Source organism: Sciurus vulgaris (assembly GCF_902686455.1).
Source record: "Sciurus vulgaris genome assembly, contig: HiC_scaffold_181_arrow_ctg1, whole genome shotgun sequence".
NCBI lineage: Eukaryota > Metazoa > Chordata > Mammalia > Rodentia > Sciuridae > Sciurus > Sciurus vulgaris.
In genome coordinates this window covers 1,949,798-1,967,288 of record NW_027632872.1, presented here as the reverse complement: position 1 = coordinate 1,967,288, position 17,491 = coordinate 1,949,798, and the positions used below count along the sequence as shown (strand labels likewise).

Sequence of the window (17,491 nt, the reverse complement as noted above, 5' to 3'; positions counted from 1 at the left end):
TAGGTTTTAGTATAGATATCATGAATTATTCTTGTCTTGATACTCATGCTTCCCAAATTATGTGATGAAGAGCAGGGTGTTGGTTTTGTTTGGTTTTACTTTTTACATTTCCAATTCAGAGGGGTAACTTTTAATAGGATACAATTTGAAATTTCTAGAAGTTTGTAAACACTTTCCATTACTGGATTTATCTTGTCATGGAGAGCAAACAGTCACAGACCCTGGTCAGTAGATCTGTGGGGCCCCAGCCTTCCCCTAACCTTTTGTCAGTGTCTTCTAATCCACCAATATCCTTCGTACTCTTCTCCTATCATCTACTGATAGTGGAGCAAAACTTCAGTGCAGAAAGAGAATTCTCTATGCAATATGAAGAACATTCTCTTTACTCATACAGATGCCCTTCACCAGAAATGCCCATCTGGGACTCTTGAGTCAGCAATAAACCAATCCCTTGGTGTCAAGCAGCTGAAAGAGTGGGGCCTGTCCCTTCCTGGTGCAGTCTACCCTAATGCCAATAGGCAGCTAAAGGTGAGACATGGTCAAGCAGGTCAGGAAAGGTGTTAGGTGAGACCTACTCACTGTAGTGTCTCAACCAACTTGTCCTTAGACTGGGGCCTCCCCAACTGAGAGGATTACCAGAGAACTTTGGGACCTTTCAAATCAGATTCCAGGGCTGCATTCCCAGAGGTGATAAATCAGTAAAGTTGGAGTTAAGCCCAGAAATCAATAAATCTTTTAAATTCCTCTGAAAACATGGACACTCACAAACTGCTGGGGATTATGTTCACTACGATATTCTGGGACAGGAAGCTGACTTATCTATTTAAAATTTAAACATATATCAATCAATTTTACTCCTAGAAATTGCTTGAAATAAAAGTACAAGTACAGAAAGCTATAAAGATGTTGATTGAAATGTTGTTTATAATCATTCTTGTTAAAATAAAAAGAACCCAGCTGTCTGTCATTAGGGGAAGCTTTGAATAAATTGTGGATCTTCTACATATGAAGTTCTAACATTCACTATTTCACCTATATATTTGAAAGACACCCTTGATATGAAAGTAAATTGCTTACTTAAAACAATTATATCATTTTAAAAATGAGAGATATAAGTAAGGTAATTATCAACATTATAGAGGTGCAGATTTCTATCTATTACATATTTATACACATATATATTCTTACATATCTACATATAAATCTAAACAAAAATAAGAAAGAAATCAAAATAAGATTTAAAGATAAAGAGCTACATATATAAATATGTAGGTAGATATGGAAATATACACAAATCTCTACCTCTACATATCCATGGATATATAGATTTTTATCTACAGATATAGATACAAAAATACAGATAAGATATATATGTATCATATATACCATAGATTCATAGATATAGAAATATAGACAAGTTATAAATATATATATATATATATATATATATATATATATATATATATATATATATGGCTTCTACAGATAAGATATAAAGATATTTTTATGGATAAACACAGTTAATACATGGAACATTCTACATCAAATTGAGGTCATTCATTCCAGGGATCAGAACTAGAAGAATAAAGTGGAGAGGTGATGTTTAAATTTCTTTTTAAATTTTATACACCTATTCATTCTTTGAATTATCACTGTACATGGACATTACTCCTATAATTAAAAAAAAGTAAGTATTTTTGGCAAAAAGCAAAACCACCTTTCTGTTAATTCAGGTTGGGAACTAATTGATCTTTCCTCCTAATTCCCTGGCATCCATGAATGCAACTAATAGCACCTCCCCACCTTACCCAGGGTGCAACAGCTGTATTCTCTCCAGCACCTGGTGGGAAGGCCACTTGGTCCATTCAGCAGGGAGACAGGTGCCTCCTCCAAGATCCTGTTCTTGGCCCAAACTTGAAGATCTCAAAATGAGTTCTGCCTTCCACTAGCTATGGGAGGCACTTTTCTAACAGGTTTCCATGGCCAAATACATCTGATGGAAAGTTCCTTTTACTCTCCCTCACTCCCCTGATTTCTTGAGTGTGACCAGGATATTAGCACAGCCAGGGTTTAGAGAAGTTCTGAGGCATACAGAGAGCTGTCACCTCAATGTTTCCCAAACTAGCTAACAATTAAACTTTTTTCATAACATCAAGATTATTTTTACCCAGGGACACTTTTACAGCAATCAGGAAATCTTAGAAAGCACTCAAGCAATGACTGTCTGTAGGTGAACTATGTAATCCTAGGCCCTAGGCCACAAGTCAGAAATGGGATAGAGTTTTGATCCATATGGAAAAGGTCCAGTGCCTGCCTTGAACTGAGCTGTTCTCATTCTAAGAGTCTGAACAGGACTATAAACTCCTGTAGCTGGATCCAAGTCATCATACCTTGTGCAGGACTGAGCACACAGCTGATACATAATCATAAATGGTTACCCACTCAATCCATCTTTACCCTTCTGGGGAGGCAAATAGGTTAAGTACTGTTTATGTGAAATGCTTAGGACCAGAGTGCTCAGATTTTGGCTTTTCTCAGATTTTGGAATATTTGCACGTATATAATGAGATATCTTCGGGTTGTAGTCCAAGAACAAACAAGAAATCATTTGTTTCATATATTCCTTATTACTTGAAGGTAATTATATGTAGTTTTTAGTGCAGCTGCATTGTGACTAGGATCTGTCACATGAAGCCAGGTGTGAGATTCTCCACCATGGTGTAGTGTCAATGCCCAAGTAATTCTGGAGCATTTTGGATTTTCACATTAGCTATGCTCAACCTGTATATGTCCTTCAATCTCCACCCTAAAGGGGCAGAAGTGAGCTGTGGATCTTGGAATTCTCGAGAAGAAGGGACCCTCAATGTGCCTGTACAGAACTCAGGCAGGTCAACTCAAGTCCCCACAAGCAGGAGGCCCTAATTCTCAGAAGATAGGACAGCCTTCCCTGCGGCCTGCCCCATGGCAATGCAAGCCCTGCAAAGGCTCACCATGCTGTCCCGAAGGTACTGCTCCCAGATAACAGCTGTCAGTCCCTGCCCAACATCACAGGGCAAGTCCAGAGACACAGTCATGAGATTTACCAGGGCTGACAGATGGGTCCCCATGGTAGACAGGTGTCAGTCATAGGTGCGCCCTGTTGGGAGGAAAAGGAAATGTCATGCTGTCCCATCTGGATCCCCTCTCTGGCTCATGGAGTCTTCAAAGGAGTGTCTTTCTCCCCAGCTTATTAAACCCCCATGCCCTGCAAATTCTCATCACCCCTTTTCCTAGAAGAAAATGAATCCCAGAGGGGTGAGGTCACTTGATAGCTTGACTGCTCAACCCTCAGGAAGTTTTGTCACCTTTCTCAGCCTCTGTCATGGTAATGCCACCCTACTAGTTGAAATCCAAAGAATTTTACTTATGGACTGCAGGCAGGAAAGGATCAGCAAGGAAGAAGTTCAGGGACTCCTCACTCTCACTGTGCCTCTGCCTCAAATTCACAGACAGAGAACCTGAGGACTCCTGTTCAAACTGCTCTGGATAAAGAAAGGCCTAGCAAGTCAGTGATCTGGAGATCTGAGGGCACTCAGCCTGTTTCCAGGATGGACCTGTCACCTTAAAGGAATGCCTGCCAATGTGTCACCCCTCATCTCTGCACCCTGGACCCCTGAGGGTGCGTGGCAACCAAGAAGTGCTTGGCAAATGCCAGTCTGTGCCATTTGATGACTGTGCCCCTTCCTCTTGGCACTCTCCAGCACCTCCTCCCCAATTTCTAGAGAGAATACTGGACCTTCTAGAGCCTGAGGACTCATGAAACCCCAAAAAACAGGAAGGTACAATGATGGTGGTGGTTGTCACAGAATGTCCAACATTCATAGTGCACTTGGTGCTACACAGCACTAACAGCCAGGGCTGTTCCCTGAGTTTCCATAAGTGAGCTTTTTCTCCCAATGACCCTATGAAGCAGGTATTAGCATTATCCTCATTTTATAGATGGGGAAACTGAGGCATACACTGGTCACATCATTGGCCCATGTCACATCACTATAGAAAGTACAGGGTCAGTATTTGGCCCCAGGCCTCCTGGTTTGAATCTGGGCTCTCAGTCAGCATCAGGGATGTACCATGTTGTCATCTGATCACCTGGTTCCAGACTCATGTGAACCCCTACCCTTCTTCCAGGAAGATCTTGCACCTGGGTCTGATAAACCCTTGCACAGTGCCTGTTTTATGCCAGGTTCTGCCTCAGGCACTGGAGATAGTGGTCACGGACCAGGCAAGAACCTCAGCTGAGGGGAGCTTACACTCCCTGTCTCTCCAGGCACTCAGAGATGATGGGCCCATGCAGGCCTATCCAGACTTCTGTGACCAAATACATTTGAGGGAATGCTCCCCTTACTCACCCATGCTCTCAATTTCTTGAGTGGGACGGGGATATTAGCATAGTCAAGGTTCTGAGAAATCCTGAAGAATACAGAAAAACTAGTTGACAGGGAAACTGTTTTCAAACATCAATGTTCAGGCCCATGAGGGATGTACTAAAACTTCTCTAGAATTCCTAAAAACACATGCTTTATCTTCCCCATCCAGGCTGTGAGGCTTGGGAAATAAAATGTGCTGAGGAAGAAGAGAGTAGAGAGAAAAATCAAAGCCTTTGGAGTCAAGTAGGTCAGGATTCAAGTTCTTGGTCTTTAGTTTGTTAGCTGTGTCACCCTGGGCAAATCACATTGCCCCTCTGTGCCTTATCTGGTTAATGGGAATAATCAGAATATCTGTGTTATTAGTTTATTTTTTAAGTTTTGGGGATGGGATCAGGTCATTTTTCTCTTCTGTCTGCCAAGTAAAACTGACATTTATTGAGCATGTACAACATGCAATACTAGGTGCTAAGAATTTACACTCACTTCTCATTCCATTCAGAAAACAAACCCTCAGGGTGGGTTCTCAGAATTCAGTGGTTACCAAACCAAACCAAGTCTCCTTTCCCAGGGGCCCCAGTGACCACTGCCCTCTTAGGACCCAGAGATAAAATTTATCCCCAATCTATAGATGAGCTAACTGAGACTGAAACAAGATATCTAGAAAAGAGGAATGTTCAAACTTCAGAGCCAGGATCTGTCCCTGATATTTCTGGTATATAGCAGGCATTTAATAGATGTTCCTTGGAGACCGCACTAGCAATGAAGACCTATATGCACATTCATAAAAGGCTCTGGAGAGGCTCTGGTACTTAATATTGTCACAGAGAGCTTCAAAGGAGTCCTGCAACTAGAGAGAGGAATATGCTTTATAAGAGATGCATGTAACCCAGGTTTCCTGAAGAGGACCACAACACATTCTCTCAGGGAACCACAGGGTGGGCTGCTGTGATTTTCATTCAGCTACATTGCCCCTTCTTATCAAAACCCCAATTTTCCTTTGAGGTATCACCTCTCCCATAAACATCTCTCCTTGTGGTCTGGATGGGACAAGTGACTTTACCTAGTATAGGACCGGGCTTGAAGTTACATTGATTGGCTTGGAGATGGTCACACGATCCAACCAGAGCCAGTGAGAATCAGTCCTGGAACTTTCTTTGGAACTATCAGGAAACTGGCATTTTTCTTTTTTTAACCTGTCTGAGTTTCTAAGCCAGTGAGATATACATTCATGGCTGCTAGGAATCATCTTTGCCATTGTATAGGGAGGGCCTGCCTGAGAGCAGAGTGTGGAATTAGCAAACAGGCAAATGAAATCAATATCTGAAGACACAGAAAGGGCTTCCTATTTTGAGCATCAGCTAGCCCTGAAGTCACTTGCCTCTGAAATTCTAAGTTTTGCCAACACATTTTATTTTCTTCTTGAATAAGTTTGAAGTGGGTTTCTGTCACTTTCTTCAAGTGACCCAAGGGAACAAAACTAAGCCATGCTGGTATTCAGTTGAGATGACTACAAAGCAAGTGACACCTCTAAGCTTTCCCTTGCATGGTCATTTCTGGGTGCTGTTTTGACTGAGGTAAGAGTAAGGCCCTAGCATTGCTGAAAATTATATAAATTGCCAAAGGAGTGCTGTATACTCTTGCAGAGCACAGAATGGAAGAATAGCCATGTATTTATTCTCAGGACATCCAAAGGGATGCCCAGGAAAAGCCAGGGAAACTGGAGAAGAAACACACCTCAATCTCCAGTTATGCACATGGGAAAATGTCCTCTTTGTGTCTCAGGGTGGTGATGTTGTCTTGGTCAGATTAGAATCATAGCATCACACCCACCACTGTTCCATAGCTGGCTTGGTGCTCAGCAAGGTGATGAGCTCTCCACCACAACATGTACATAAGAAAATACAATTAGAGTGTGTATTAGGGAAAGCAGAATTTCTCAATGGCCTGTGGAGATGACAGATCCAGCCTGAGACACTTGGGGTTTCTCTAACATGTGAATCCCTGGGCTCTCAAGAAACCTCAATCAGGATCTCTAGGACAAATTACTGGAACTCATGCATTTTGCACCTCCGCAGGTGATTGATGCACAATAAAATTTGAGACTCCCCAATTGTATCAGAACTTAAATGTTGACATGTGTGTTATGGTGGTGTTAAATGCAGCTTCTCATTTAGTATATTTGAGATAATAAACTGAGAATCTTCCCAGGTGATACTGCTGAATCACATACTGTAAAGCTGGGGGTGAGGTAGTTTTGAAGATCTGATGCTGGCCCCCACCCGCTCACAGTCCCATGCCTGAAGACTGCACACCACTTAGGAAGAAGGCCAGCAAGGTCAGAAGGAAGGGATTCTACAAGGCCAGGCCAAGCTGGGCCGGTGGGAAACTATACCAATCTCATGAATGGGCTGAGTAGTTCCCAAGAGACAAAAGCTCTGTGGATATGGACAGAGATTAACCTGAGATTTAATTTAGTGCAAGACAACATTGAGTGTCATTTACTGAACATTGCCATGTGCCAAGTACCATGTGCAGGCCACTTTAAACCATTATTTGATTTATTCCTCATAATCATATAAAGGAAGCATTTTGTAGGTGTTTGTCTAAATATTATTTTTGGTTTCTTCCTTCCAAGCACATGGTAGGACCGCAATTCCTGGTTTCCTGTGGGTAGAGTCAATGGATAGGGAGAGGACATTATAAGTAACATTTTTTGGTGGGACATTTGTTGTTGATTCAAACCCTTCCAGAGCTACTATTCCCTCTTACATTGTGAATGGCAACATCCACAGTGGCTGCTCTTTAATGTGGAGAAAGCAGACCTCCTGGATGTCCCAGGACAGACACACAGCATGTGTGATAAAGCAGTTGCTGTAAAAAGTTACACTAAGATATCAGGTCTATTTGTTACTGTGGCACAGCCTTGTTTATTCTGACCGATACAGTGCATAAGTTCCAACAGCTACAACTACACAAGGTTAGGTTTTGATCTAGCTCTGGCTGATTCCACAGCTTGAGTTCATTTCTACAAATTTCATGCAGGGAATGAAGCCGGCATCCACAAATCATTAGGTAATCCTTAAATCTCTTCCAAGAACAGCACAAGTCCCTCCTATCTCTCATGGTTGCAGCCATTGGGTGATCTGCCACCAACTGAGTCACACTGTGAACAGGATGAGCAGAAGGATTTTCAGGGGCTGGGCTGCTATAGAGATGGGAGGTTATTCATGGAGACATCCATCAGATTTGGGGGGACTGTGGTATATAGAAGGGGCAAAAGAGCCTTGGTTAAATCTGTGTAGGTCATGAAAACCTCATCCCCAAAGCAAGCAGCTCCCCCCACTCTCCCGGCTGGCACAGGGAAAAGAAAAGATCCTGAAAGAGAAAATAGCAAAGAGACATTTAGATCAGAGTCCAACTGAGGTCCTTGAGCCCACCTGATCCAATGAAAGCTACCACCAAGATTTGGAGGCCCCAGAAGATGGGCAAGGCTGATGATGGCCATAGAGAGAAAAAGAACAGGGAGACCAGAGCCAGGAAAACAGGCAGCCATGCCTCTCCATGTTGTCATCTAGCTGAGCTCACAGGACACTGAGGGAAAAGAAGGGGAGCCTGCGGGTGCTTTTAGGAAAGCTGAGGAAATGAGTCCCCAGAGATGGGCCTCCTGGGGAGCTCCTGGTGGTCAGAGAGAAGGGAGCCCGAATCCACAGAGGAGGGAGAGCACCTCAGGGCAAGAGACCCTGTGGGTAAAGGAGAAGCAGGCTGGTGTTGTCTGGGATGGAACCCAGGGGTGCTTAGACCCTGAGCTATATACTCAGCCCTTTGTATTTTGAAATAAGACTTTGCTAAGTTACTTAGGGCCTTGCTAATTTGTTGAGACTAGAGGGTGAGGCAGTAGACAGAAGAGTGTGCACAGGCTGGTCATGTGACTATGGTTTGGTAAATGCTAGGAAGAAGATCAGGGCTGGTGTGAGCCACACCTAGCTGGGAGGCCAGGGAAAGTCAAATTTCAAGGTTCAAGATAGAGAAGTGAGTTTCAGACCAAGGGCCTCTCCTCAGTCCCTACACTGTTATTTATTAGAAGCTCCAGAGTCTGGCAGGGACAGAGTTGCCCAGCCCAGCCTGGGACCTCCAAACCGACCACCTCTAAGCAGGAAGTGACCAGCTGAGAAAATGCTATGAGTCACCCCAGGACCTAATGTGGATCACAAAGAGCTTGATATTAAGTAGAACACAATATCTGAGAAGCTAAAGCCTTCCTAAGCCTCTTTGGGTGGCCATGCTCAGCAGTCATTTGAAGCCAATCTTGTGGGCGGGGGAGTTCTACCAAAAGCAGTTTTGGCCATACTTCTTGAAATTAGTCCTTATTTTTTAAAGATATATTTTAAAATGCATATAAAATCCTATGTCATCTGCAAACTTCTTCAGAATAACATGAAGGAGTAGGACATAATTTATGGTCAAGAGGGCTGGGGCACAGAAACCTGTGTCATGACTATTTTTATGTTAAGAATTCTTCACCATAAAAATGTTTTTTAACAAGATGCAAAAGAAAAATAGAATCCAAGGGCTGGGGTTGTAGCTCTGTGGTAGAACACTTGCCTAGCACAGGTGAGACATTAGGTTCAATCCTCAGCATCACATTAAAAAAATTAATTAAAAAAAGCTTAAATTCTTCTTGGAAAAAAATCTGATGTGGATTCAGAACAGCCCAAACACTGCTTTTCCTCCCCACTAGCAGCCAAGGCTCCTGGGACTAGAAGAACAGGGTGGTCGCCTCAGCCCCATGGCTGCCCTGTGCTCTTCATAAGGCCATCTTGTTGGGCTAGAACACAGATATTGAAAGAGGGAGCTCCAGTCAGGTGATTCTTTTCAGTATGACTCCAAAGTCACTATAGTGTTGTGTGGTTGCATATATCCTGGGTACCAAAGAAGAGACAGCTCCAGGGAGCAGAAACCCTGCAACTACTCCCATCCCCTTTTAAGGAGTGATGAGAAAGGGTGGGCAGCCACTGGACATTTTCTTGCATTAGCAGGCTCTGTGGATCTTTGTAAAGCTGTCCCTCTCTGGTTGGTATTTCAGGGCATTGGGTAACCCCCAGCCCTAACCCTGTTCTCTTGGTTTCTTCATCCTCCTGAGCTTCTGAGCTCCCCTTAAGTTCACAGCTGCAGGGAGGCTGGCAAGGTCACCATAACAACCATGTTGAGTGGCAGACAGGGCAGGATGCACACCTCTGCTTCCCAGGAAAGGAATCTCCCTGTGCCAAGGAGAGTGAATTGACTCAGGGGACATACCGTGGACCCAGTGTCCTACCTCTTCTCATAGTCCAGGTCCCCCATGAACCTGTTCACAAGCTGGTTGGATGTCCAGCTCAAGGTCATGATGTCAGCTGACTGGAGCATGAACAGGTACCTGGTGACAGCCTCCATGTCATCCCTTTGCAGAAAGAGAAGAGATCAGGCCTGGCCATGGTGATGGAGGACATACGGATGAAGGCCCTGATCATTCAACTCTAGGATGCAGAGCCAGGTTATCTGAGAAGCTGAAACTTTCCAAAGCCTCCTTGGGTGGCCATGTTTAGCAAAGTCATCTTCAGACAACCTTGTCGATGGAGGAGTTCTATCAAGTGCAGCTTGAAAGCTACTCACCCCTGACACTGTCACATTCTCTCTCCTGAGGCCTAGGGGTCTTTAGAACAAGGAAGGGGACTCTGTCCCTCTTAACATCACCATTTTCAAATCAGGCATTTATCTGGGCCAATCTTAAGGGAGAAAGAGATGGCAGCTGAGTTTTGTGGCCCATTCCCCAAAAACCTGCTCCCCAAGTATCCCCAGCACACTCCAGGCCAGCAGTCAGATCCTCCACCTCCCCAGACTTGCCCAGAGGATTTCTTACCTGCTTTATTTTATCCAAGCAGGAGGAATATGGCAACATCCCTCAAATATGAAGGAGGAAGCCCCTGCACCAAATCTACTTAAATTACAGGCAAAGACCCATAACTGTTTACTGAACACCAAGTACATAGGGAACTCAGCTTAGTCCTCACACGGCATCAGCTGAGCCACACACCCCATGGAGGAGCAGCATTCCATCAATCCTAAGATGCACATTCTGTTCCTTTCACATTTTAACCTCCCTAAATGGGGGACATGTCTTATCCTTGATGAGAGCTCACAACTGTGATGCAGAGGTGACTGCCTGAACTCACACACACTTGGTCATAGTTGTTCATGCTGTCCTAACTTCAACTGAGTTCGGTGCACCATTATTATTGTGCACAAGCAGGATAGCTTCTATTTTAAATGCCTTTTTAAGAGATTAGTCTGTGATTCAACTTTGAATTGAAAAAAGTTACGGTGACAGCAAGAGGCTGGGAACAGAGCAGCAGAGTACTAATGTGATATTGGTGAAGCAGGTACATTATTCATTCCTGCAGGGATGCTTGTAATTCCAAATTTTCTTGAAAAATAGCAAATTAGTACTTTAAGGGACATCAGACCCACCCCAGAGATGAGAATGCATGTTCTTGAAGAACTGTTGCACTTTCTGCACTCATGGGTCAAGAGGCACCAAACTTTTTGTGTAAAGAAACAGATGGAATAGTTTTGGCTTTGTGAGTCATATAGGCTTGGCTGCAACCTAACTCTGCCACCATAGCCTGAAAGCTGTACTACATAACACATAAAATTATGGTCATTACTGTATTTCAATAAAACTTTTGGACTGTGAAGACTTTAGGGATATCTTAAGTAATGTACTTCAATTACATTTTTTCTTATGTGTACTGGGAAGAGCAAAGTAAGATTAAAAAGCAAACCAAAAAACCTATATTCAATTAAGTCTCAAAGACCTGATTCAAAATGGGTAAGGGGAAATTGTGTAGTGAAAAAGTCCTGAATGTAATCTAAACAGCATTTCAGAAAAGAAGACACATCTTGAAACCATGTCTTCTTGTACTTAAGCAAACAGGGTCTTGTGCCCATGGTAAGAGGCTCAGAGGGAGAAGGAGTTGCCTAGGGTCACTCAGTTATTGGAACTGTGCCTATGCAACTGGGGTGGCTGACAGTTCTCAGAGGTTCCTCCCAGCAGAGCCCAGATACCATACTGACCCTGTGACTCAATGGCCCTGGAGAGGGGTCAGCCAATGGAGACACTGCACAAGGACAGGAGTTGCATGTGCCCTACTCTCACGGCATCCCTGGATCCTGACCAGCCTCTGGGGCATAGAAGGTGACTGAAGAATGGCACCAGTTGGCCTGAATTCAAATCATAATTCTGTCTCCTCGTTCACCTTTAATGGGACTCAGTGTTAGGATGGGGTATGGGTGGATGTAAAGATGATTAGACAGAAGGGTGGGTGGGGGATATAGATAAAAACAGACTGATGAACAAAAGGTGGGTGGATGCCTAGATACAAGGAGCACCACAGAGAATGGGGGAGGACTGATTGGACAGCAGGCTAGAGATACTGGTGATAGATTAAAGGATGGATGGATGGACTGGCAGGTGAGTAAGAGATGGATGAACAACCTGGAACCAAAGGGAAATCCTCCTCCATAACCTACAGCCAAATCATCAGAGCAAGATGTTGGCCCACAATGAACACTCACTGGCTGAACCAGAACATTGTTCTTGCCATAGAGCAGGGTTCTGGAGTTCTGGTGCAGGAGCTGCATGTAGTCACAGGCAGAGAAGAATGGCTGGTCATCCATGATTCCACTTGAATGCCTCTTCTGGATATGGTAATATGATGGGAGACAAACAGATGGCCCTGGGGTGACCTTCAGGACCTCTACCCTGTTCCCTGTCCCCAAATCACTCCCAAAACCCCACTACCCACCCCACTCGTGCAGGGATGGCTGCTTGCTGGGCAAGTCCTACCACAGTTTTGAGCTGTGGATGTGGTGCCTCTGGACCAGTTTGTGGGCTGACAGGTTGATCTAGAAGTGAACTGTAGTATTCATCTTGGTGTACTCCAGGGCATGGGGTCCCACTGCAGAGCACATGTGGCTGGAAACCTGTAGCCTCAGAGAGCTGCCCTCCCTCCCAACTACTGCAGACTGGGCTACTCATTTCACTGCCCCTCCCCTCCAGCCAGCTAGGATGCCCAAGAGACCAGATGCATCCGAGAGATCAGAATGAGGCCTTGGGAGCAAAAGGCAGTGAACAGTTTTGATGGAGGAGGCTGGATAGGGGTGAGGGGGCCCCCCTCAGGAGGTATCCCTGAGACCCAGGACCAGATGGAACTCAGACCACCAGACCACATACCCAACAAGGATGCAAGGATGGGGCCATCCATGGGATCCACCAGAAGAGCTTTCTTCTCATAGTATTTACTAGAAGAGGAGAGGACACTTGGGTTTGGATGGAGGCCAGCAGAAGATCACAACTGACAGCCTGACTGGATCCTGTGTTGTCCACTCACTGTGAGAGCTTCAGCCGCCCCATGTGTAGAATGGGTACCATCGTCAAATATGTCAGAGGGCTGCTGGAAGGACTTTTGAACAAAACAATAGATGAATAGTGTGGTTTGCACCTGGTTAACACACTCTGAAAACCAGGCCTTTAGGAGCAACAGGAGTCATGAGCAGAAGGCTGGATAATTCCACTTACTTCTGCCATGTCTCTGTTGAAGACAGGAAGTCCTGAAAGGCTCAGCTGATGTCTGCCTTCCTATCTTTGTGCAATAAAATGCTGCTTAACTGCACTGTGCACCCAAAGGCCATGCTAACAGGGTTTCTTGCCCTGACAATGAATGCTGAAAAATACTGACCTAAGATACTCAGAAAAGAGCCCTGAAATTTGGCTCTGCAAAATTCTATGGGACACCATCAGTATAAGGATTGTACAGAATGTTTCTTCATTTATTTGTTTGTGTGACCTGTTGTGTAATGGTTTCTAATTTCTTGAAAACTCATGCAACCCAAAAAACAACAGAATTTCAAAGTTGGAAAGGACCTTATTTTGGCCTCTCAAGGATGTTGGGTTCGGAGAGGGTAAGTGACTTGCTAGAGGTGACACATATCAGGTCACTCCATCTGCAGGCCTATGCAGGCTTGGGTGACATCCAGTTTGCTTGTCCATTGCTAGTATACACTAGGGGGTGACTGACACAGAATCTGGAGTCAGACAGACTGCATGGGAGCCCAGCTCAGCCACTTTCCACTTGCCATGGCTCACTGGACAAGGGAATTCCCTCTCTAAGCTTCAGGGTTCTCTGCTGCAAGTGGGAAGAGTAACAGAACACAACTGCTCAGGTTGTTCTCTCTTGCCTCACTAAGGCCACACAGTTATAAAGTGGAGTCATTCACTCCAGGAGGGTGAAATAAAGGACTATAAAACTTGTAAAAAATACAAACTATTCCAAATCCTTTCAGTACTCTGAGTGAGGGTTCTCTGATTCAAGATGGCAGGCTGACCACCAAAGGATGAAGAGTGGAAAGGTGAGTAGATAACACATTTCAAAAAGGTTCCAGAAGACTTGGGTGATTCAATATAGCAGAGCACATACTGAAGGGGCTGCAGCAAAGGAAAGAAACAAATATCTGTTTGGCATAATCTCAGAGGACTGCTGACTTTGAGTTCTGAAGGACATAACAGAATAAGAGTGAGAAAGGGAATATAATAAAGGGGGAATACTTCTAATTCATATATGAATGAATGAATAACCTGGTAGGCTTCTTGTACTCCTCTTTCCCAGTGCTGAAAAGAGACATATCTATGGAGATGGAAAAGTTCCACTGAGTACTGGGTAGAATGAGGGAAAAAGGATTGACCGCTAAACTCATTATGGTAAAACATCAGAGTACCAGATACAGAAAACAGGTAAAAGGAATGATATTGGATCACATCAGAGACCAGCAATGATACCAGATGTGATAAGACCTTGAAGCAATACCCCAGAGTTCAAAAGGAAAATCATTATGTCCTTAATTTCATACAATGTTAGACAATATAATAAGTGACTCAGAAAATCTATCCCTCACACACTCATTCTGAGAAAGTCACTTCAGAATATATTTCAGCAAAGTAAAGGTGAAAACCAAGAAAGAGTAAAATATGGAATACAAGAAATTACAAAACCAACCCAGAAGAAAATGAAAAGTGATTCCTGGGTAAATGTTTTATAAAAAGGCTTCAAAGGAATAACAATGTTTCATGAATCTGGAGACAGCCAGGTTTTCACAGAATGTTTTAATGGCTCTGAAATCTGAATGCCTCCCAGTCATCAATGTGTTCCAATTGCTGTTGGCCAGGCTTCTGGGTGACATAGATGTCATTGCTTCCATAAACTTGGTTATAGCTATTCATTTTGTCCTCATTTCAAATGAATTTTTGGTCTTGCTCAACTCAAAATAGTAACAAAATTAAATTCTATCTCATAAGAGGAAGGTGATTAGAAATTCCAGGAAAAACAGAAAGTTCTATGTTATGATCCATCTGAAGAAAACTATGGCATGACTCTGAACAATTTTGATACAGACAACCTGGGACACAGCTGCAGAACACAAAGTAAGGTTTTAATAATTTGCTGCAGCAAGAGAGACCACATACAAGAGGCACTGTGAGGCAACTCACCAAACAAAGGCAGAAATTTGGTTATTATGGGATTGGGGAAGGGCAGAGTATAGGTGAAAGATCAGTGAAGCCATGGTTGGACAGGCGCCAAGCAAAGCAGGGATGCTTGTGAAGCCATTAATGTCAGACTGGACGTGAAGGAGACCCAAGGTTCTGTGTCTTTGGAAACTGTAACTTTTAAGATAAATGTGGAATTCTGTGTGTGAAAATCCCATATCTGAAGCTCTGGACCTCATCTGCTTTCTGTATTAAAGTGTTTCAGATCTTCTAGACCAGATCAAGATGACAACAAAGTTTCTGACAGTTTATCATTTTAAAGAACTAGCTTTCTCAAAGTTGTGTCCTTTTTATTAATGAAAAAATCAGGCTTACAAGTTTATACCATTTTAAGTAGGTACTTGGATCACTCCTCTGAAAAGGGAACAGAGGCCTTCATCCTTGGCTGGTGAGGGGGAAATATAATTTTAGTGTATTCTAGGTGGTTCTTCTATTAATGTTATATATATAGTCATCAAAAGGCAAAGACTATTTATTGACTTTCAATAAATATTTGATTTTCAATAAATACTTGGTTTCCAAGTTTATAGACATACAAGTATCATTATAGACCAGAATTTAAATGTTAATAACCTTGAAAATGTAAAAAGTCAATGAATACATGACAAAAGATGAGTCCAAGAAATGAATAAGGAGAGGTAGATTGAAGGGTAATAGAAGGAATATTATCATTTAAGAAGCAGCGGCAGAAATGGGAGGGGAGTTCAGTGCTCCCCTGGGATGCATGAGGTCCTGGAGTCGATCCCAACACAAAGATAGGAGGGATACTTTAGGGTAGTTAAAACACTTCATCAGTGGAAAAAGAAATAAAATAATAATATAAAACTTTTGATTGCAAGGAGAAAGTAAATTTGCTAAATCCTTTCTTCACAATAGTCAGCAAATAAGTGTCTTACTTTTATTAAGAAATCAAGAAACAGCAACACATTGTACAATTTAGAGTCAGGAGGTAACTACCAAGAAAACTCAGTGCAGAAATATGAGAAGCAGATTTTCTATGAAGAAAGAACCAAGGAATGGTGTAGTAAAGTTATCTTTTTTATTACCAATGTTTATCTACCATATTGTTAATCACATATTTATTACTTTGACAAAAAAAATATTTGGAGGATGGAAAAGAAATAGGCCAAGGGGTAGAAAATGCGATACTTTGCAGTTCAGGATTTTAAATTCCTACTTAAACAATACTTACTCATTTTGTTCGGTGATTTTATTCCTTTTCTCTTTTACCCTATCACTGTTCTTCATCTCTTTCTCTGTAATTTCACTGATACACCTTGTTCTCCAATAAGCCTGAAACATGAGAGACAGTTGTGTTCCAGCTTGCAGTTCCAAGACAGACTCAAACATGGTCCTCAGAACCATGACAACCCTAGAAAATATTTTTATTTGCCTCTGGGAAATGCAGATTGAATGCACTCCAGACTAGGGTACCAGCCTTAAATCATTCATTTCAATCTAGGGAAATTTTTAACAGGTCCAAATGGTCAGACCCAACCCAGGGTGCCTCTGATTCTCCAGGAGAAAATCATGTCTGCTCAAACTTCCATGAAGACTCACCAACTTGAATCTTGCCCAGACCAAAAATTAAACCCAACACTTCCCCTATTTTGCCTATCTTTAACTCTTGGGTCAGAAAAAAAACCTCAGCTAATATATCAGAGATTTCATGATGGGGTCTCAACCTAACCATGACCCCTCTCACCCTATCTCCTTGATTTCTCTTCCTAAGAAAGTATCTCTGGATCCTGTTTGCCATCTTTATACTACAACATTCACTACTACCCAAAATGATCTCATTTACTACTTACTTGTTAGTGGACTGTTTCTTCCTGCTGGAATTTCTGGAACAGAGCAACATGGTCTTTTTCATAGAAAGATATCAATCATCTGGCCCAGAAAGCCTGACCCAGAGTGGACCAGGAGGAAAGAAGGGAAGGAAAGAAAGAGGAGGAGGAAGAAAATGAAGGAGAGAAGCAGAGAGGAAAGGAAAGGAAAATGGACAGGAGGAAGGCAGGCAGGAAGGAAGCAAGGAAGGAAAGAAGAAAGGGGACTGATCTTCTAATCCACATGCCATCTAATGGGATGCAATTCCTGCCCAAGTGAGCCTGAGCTGATGGGAGTTCCACATCACATCAGGCTCACCTGAACCACCCACACAGACATCTCTATCTCTGACCAGTGTGTCACCTACAAGGTGAAGTTGAGATGAAAGCTGCAGCTGGAATCTGCATCTGGAACTCAGCATCCTGGTCCTCAGAAGCCCTGTTCATCATCCTGCAGGAAACTGTAGTGAAGGCATAAGGAGAAATAATGGTGGACTTCACAGAGAATTCTGTCACCAAGGGCTTGGTTTTCTGTTAAAAAATAAATGTGAAGGAGGTACTTTACTCTTACTTTTATGACCAAAAAATCCAAGCTTAGTGAGGGACCATATTTGTCCAGACCA

At 43.1% G+C, this 17,491-nt stretch overlaps 1 protein-coding gene across 1 annotated transcript in view; it reads right to left on the bottom strand.

Annotated features, from left to right (window-relative positions):
• Window positions 1–2,607: 2,607 nt before the first annotated feature.
• The window catches only part of LOC306652386 (inter-alpha-trypsin inhibitor heavy chain H5-like), a gene marked incomplete at its 5' end in the record, with an annotated part of 35,982 nt that continues 21,098 nt past the window's right edge, over window positions 2,608–17,491 (bottom strand). Inside the window, 2 exons of the mRNA XM_079125310.1 lie at window positions 2,608–3,136; window positions 17,237–17,399. Of these exons, the coding sequence (XP_078981436.1) occupies window positions 3,120–3,136; window positions 17,237–17,399 (180 nt within the window). The 3' untranslated portion in view covers window positions 2,608–3,119. The remainder of the gene's footprint in view (window positions 3,137–17,236; window positions 17,400–17,491) is intronic.